Source organism: Equus asinus, chromosome 20, assembly GCF_041296235.1.
Source record: "Equus asinus isolate D_3611 breed Donkey chromosome 20, EquAss-T2T_v2, whole genome shotgun sequence".
Lineage (NCBI taxonomy): Eukaryota > Metazoa > Chordata > Mammalia > Perissodactyla > Equidae > Equus > Equus asinus.
The window spans coordinates 89,609,721-89,615,364 of NC_091809.1; the positions used below are offsets into that span (position 1 = coordinate 89,609,721).

The 5,644-nt window shown below is 38.2% G+C and overlaps 1 protein-coding gene across 1 annotated transcript; it reads left to right on the forward strand.

The window, feature by feature from the left end:
- Positions 1–204: 204 nt before the first annotated feature.
- On the forward strand, positions 205–1,152 carry LOC106828988 (olfactory receptor 56A3). Its single transcript, XM_014837837.1, has one exon. It carries the CDS (start codon positions 205–207, stop codon positions 1,150–1,152), a length of 948 nt encoding a protein of 315 aa, XP_014693323.1.
- The last annotated feature ends 4,492 nt before the right edge of the window (positions 1,153–5,644 follow it).

Consider the following 5,644-nt stretch of genomic DNA (forward strand, 5'->3'; position numbering starts at 1 on the left):
GTGTAAAATGATAGGAATATTCCAGTAGCATTACACAAAGGATAAACAGATAACTTCACTTGGCTCTGGATAACCTGCTAGGATCCACAAGTTTCACATAGGTAAAGCAATTGTTCTACCTTCATATATCTTGAGTCAGTAGCTAATTTTTATCCTAATTTCACAGGTCACTAAAAGAAAGCTGTCAAAATACATGGAAAAAATATGACGGCACACCAAAATGCCACTATCTCCATTGAGGTTTCAGATTTCCTCTTGAACTGTTTTGTCAGGTCCCCCAACTGGCAGCTCTGGCTGTCTCTGCCCCTCAGCCTCCTCTTCCTCCTGGCCATGGGGGCCAATGGCATTCTCCTCATCACCATCCAGCTGGAGGCCTCCCTGCATGAGCCCATGTATTACCTGCTCAGCCTTCTTTCCCTATTAGACATGGTGCTCTGCCTCACTGTCATCCCCAAGGTCCTGACCATCTTCTGGTTTGACTTCAAGTCCATCAGCTTCTATGCCTGCTTCCTTCAGATGTACATCATGAATTGCTTCCTTGCCATGGAGTCTTGCACATTCATGGTCATGGCCTATGACCGCTATATAGCCATCTGCCATCCACTGAGGTACTCATCCATCATCACTGATCAATTCATTGCTAAGGCTGCCATTTTTATTTTGGCCAGGAATGTCCTTTTTACAGTTCCCATCCCCATTCTCTCAGCACAACTCTCTTATTGTGGGAGAAATGTCATTGAGAACTGCATCTGTGCCAATATGTCTGTCTCCAGGCTCTCCTGTGATGACATCACCATCAATCGTCTCTACCAATTTGCTGCAGGCTGGACTCTGCTAGGATCTGACCTCATTCTCATCTTCCTCTCCTACACCCTCATACTTCGAGCTGTGCTGAGACTCAAGGCAGAGGGTGCTGTGGCCAAGGCCCTAAGCACATGTGGCTCCCACTTCATCCTTATCCTCTTCTTCAGTACCATCCTTCTGGTCTTCATCCTCACTCATGTGGCAAAGAAGAAGGTCTCCCCTTATGTGCCAGTTTTGCTCAATGTCCTCCACCATGTCATCCCTGCAGCCATTAACCCCATTGTTTATGGAGTGCGAACCCAGGAGATCAAGCAAGGAATCCAGAGGCTACTGAAGAAAGGGTGGTAATAGGGACAAACGGATCTCTGAATTCCTAAAATAAGATGACTTTGGATCAATAATGGGTGAGCGGGCTGAAATTTATACCTATGCTTTATAATCTCATACTGGGTAAACTAGATTTTGTATCTTCTTTAATAAAACTTCAGTTTCATTTTGTTTCCCTTTATCTCACTCCTCTTTCAAGAATCTCCTTGACAATTTCTCCTTTTTCCCCACACATATAATCCTGTTTTGTCTAAAATACTGAGATTCCTTGGAGCAGATTCTAAATTGAGAAATTTATGTTCCTAATTATACAACTGTTAATATGTCATGACTTTTATATTCTTGAATTTACAATTGGGGATATTTTGTAGGTAGTGTCATATAATGTGTAATGTTTCTTATTCCCACAGAAGGGAAAATATTGGAGAGGAAATCATAAGAGTGAAATTTCAGTCCTGAATGATAGAAGATTGCTGTTGATCTGGGATTTGGCCCCTTTCTCTCAGCCTTCAACTACATCATCATCTTTCTTTGTCTCTCAGTTTTTGCCTCTGTCTCTCTCTCTTTCTCTCCTTCTCTAGCAGACAAGGTGATGTTTTGTAACATTCATTGCAAAATTATAGGGTTCTTGCCTAGATGGCTCATGTGAGTAAAAATTATCAATGAGTTTCATTAGATTTAAGAGATTCCTAAATTCTCCTTCCCAGTGGGTCTGTGCTTTGGACACATCTTTTGGATTCAGGATGTCACAGTTCATGATATGCAAACATAGCTCTGCCAATGAGTTAAAGGGTTATAATATATGTTCCAACAGTAATACTGAAATATAAAAGACTATCTGGGGGCCAGCTTGGTGGTGTAGCAGTCAAGTTCACGCACTCTGCTTCAGCAGGCCCAAGGTTCACTGACCCGAATCCCAGGAGTGAACCTACACAACTCTTATCAAGTCATGCTGTGACAGGTGTCCCACATGTAAAATGGAGGAGGATGGGCATATATGTTAGTTCAGGGACAATCTTCCTCAGCAAAAATTGGAGAATGAATGACAGATGTTAGCTTAGGGCTGATCTTCCACAAAAAAACAAAAAAAAAGATTTGTAAAAAAAAATAGACTATCTGAACATTGTTTTCTTATTAATTGAACAGTTTACAAGCACACTTTGTATCCTGGAAATTCTGCTGCCTATTAAATTACAAAAGTAAATAGAAAATTGTTGTTGCTTTCAGGAGCTCTTTTTTTTTTTTTTTTTTTTTGAGGAAGATTAGCCCTGAGCTAACATCTGCTGCCAATCCTCCTCTTTTCCTCAGGAAGACTGGCCCTGAGCTAACATCCATGCACATCTTCCTCTATTTTATATGTGGGATGCCTACCACAGCATGGCTTGCCAAGTGGTGCCATGTCCACACCCGGGACCAGAAATGGTGAACCCCAGGCTGCTGAAGTGGAACGTGCACACTTAACCGCTGTGCCACCAGGCCAGCCCCAGGAGCTCAAATTTTGGTTAGGAGGAATATAAATTAGAGTTCCAGAAATATATTTTTCTCAACTGGAAAGGGTACCAATGGAATAAGGTACCTGTGTGATACTTGGCAACATGAGGAAGCACAAGATAGAGAGTTAGAAGGTCTCAGTTGTAAGCCTTGAACAACCACAAAAAAAAGTAGAGTCCCTGGGAACAAATGGGGTGGTCTCACTGCGTTTCACGTTAGTCATCTACTACCTGAGAATAGCGAACAATTTGTTTTAGAAGATCCTTTCTAGATATAAGCCTTTATGCCTCAATGAAAACTTATGTGTTACTTTGTTTTGACCATGGAAGGAAAATTTCTAAATAGTCCAATACCAGTACTGTCTCCAAAATCCGGGTCTTTCAGTCTTAACTGAAAGCACCTGGGACATGTCATTGGCCTGCTTAAACTTTCATTCTGCAAAGCTCTGCCCATTTCTTTTTCTTCTTTATCTTGCAGTGAAGAACAGTAAATTTGCATTTCATTTCTCTGCTCCAGAATAACACCATGAGCTACTATTTGAAAAATGAACATGCATTCACATAATAAAAAGCAATAACTAAAAGCATGCAATCAACACTTTAATTGGGAATAATACATTTCTCAAAAGTAAAAAACAATCTCTCAAGATCCAGCTAGGTTCACACCATAGATAACCTTTTTCTTTGTTACTTGAAGAAAAAATCTCAAAAGTCTCATTCTCTCAAACATTTCAGCATAAGAAGTATGACTTGGTTTAAAATGTGCATTACTGGATACCAACAAGAGGGTCTTACAAATATAAAGACACAATATGCTTCTAAGGTAAATTTAAGCTACTATCCCCTAGGAATAATAAAGGTCTACCAGTTTAAACCATATTATATATTAACATCTACTCATGAAGGGATGATAAATAGAGGTTAACCCCTTAAAACTTTGGGGATTAATCTGTACCAGGGGCACATTGTTTGTATAATAAAGCCAGATCTCTCCAATAATCTGTTATAAAAGAACATTCAATGAAAGAAAAGGGCTACATTGTGGGATTTAGAGCAATATCACCCCAGGATTGAGAAAATTTTACATAAACCTTTCCAAAATAGACTGGTAAGATCTTTATATTTAAAAACTACGTTTCAAAGATTTGTGTTGTTTTGTTTATATGCAGCGTTTACATGTTTGTGGTCCATACCAAAACAATATGACAGATTCATTTGATAAACAAGGTGAACAGACTAACAATGGATTTATTTCACTAAAATATTTGATAGTAATGAGGATTTCATCTAGAACAGGGCTGTTCAATGTGAGCTATATATTTAATTTTAAACATTTTAGTAGCCAAATTAAAAAAATAAAAAGAAAAAAGTTAAATTAATTTTACTAATGATTTGGTCCAATATATCTAAAATATTATCATTTCAACACATAATAAATATAAGAGAATTTAATAATAAGATATTTTACATTATTTTTTCTGTGTGCCTGGTCTTTAAAATTCAATATGTATTTTACATTTGCAGCGTATTTCATTGGGAATACTCACACTTTGAGTGCTTAGTAGCCACATGCGGCTAGTGGCTACTATATTGATCAGTGCAGCACTAGAAATTTGGCTTTAAAAGGCAAATGAAAAATGGATAGGAGATCAACTCAATTGGAGAAAAATGTCTCCTTCTTGGAAAAGAGTTACAGCTATATTCTTTCTTCTTTGCTGTGATTTTTCTCTCTTTTTTATGGTTTGCCAAATGGAGTAATGGAAACCAGGGTTTGAGAGGATGAGTGATGACATCTTTGTCTTAAAATGCTGCATGACATGAGCACTAAATCCTAGAGACCAAAGTGAGAAGATTAAAATAAGAGAAGTTTCATTAATTGGCATATCAAAGTCACGGCTCAAGAAAATGCCCCAAGAAAAGGGAAGCCAGAGGCATATAGTCAGGAGAAAGGGCCGTCTAAAGTTTGGAACTAGCCATCTTGGTCTCTGGTTGGCTGTTTTTTTTCTAATAGGCAATTTCGGAACCATATTTGTTGATGCAACTTGTAGAGGAGATGTGGGTTGTGCTGATAGTTAGATTTGTGGTGGAGCTTGTTCCCCATGCCTCATGGGGCTTGGTTGTTTGTTTGCCATGTGAGTCTCTGTCCTGTTTTCTGACCTAATCTCTAATATTCTAGAACACCCACCACTATTGTTTGACTTCTGGCTCACTTCTTGATCAAAGAATGTATGTTGAAAGCAATAGACCTGCCTGGCTACTCCTAATTCACTGACTAACCACCAGTTTGATTTTCTCATGGCCCCCTCCTTCTCTTAGTATCAGACATTTCTCAGTCTGAATCCACATTTTTTTGTAGCAATGCTTTCTTTGCACCTTTTGAGCTTCCATTCTTCCATAATTCCATCATGGTTACCTTTCATCTTTGGAGTTCCCCCATTTTCTTTCTGTTTCATCAGTGGCTCTCCATTTGTTCGTTTGTTTTTTATCATGTTATAGATTGATTTACTATTGAATATCTTGTCAGTATTGCTAATTGCTTATTTTTCCTTTTTGTGTATTTCTACATTCTAATTGTTTTACAAGAGTACCTGAGTTGTATCATAAAAATCTTGAAGTTTACGTTTTAGAATCACATGTGTATTCAAGTGAACTTCATTGTTAATCCAGGTTATTTTTTAAAGGTTCTCTTCAATGTGTGTGGTAAACCACTTGTTAAGTCAAAGGAAGTATGATAGAATAGTAATATTGACCATTCGCTTACTCACATTATTCCTCAATTATGAGAGGTAGAAATAATGTGACCTACCTTATGTAGTTTTTGTGATGACTAACTGAATGAACGCATAGAGTGTGACACCACAGTTCCCGTTCCATTAGGAATGTCCAATAATGTTAATGATGGGATGACAATAATAATGATGAATCCCTTCCTTCAATATCATGAAACTGGGAAACTCTTTTTCAATACTGTCGGAGAGATTAGTAAGATTAGGACTCTTGAATACTTTTCCTCTTAGTGGAGG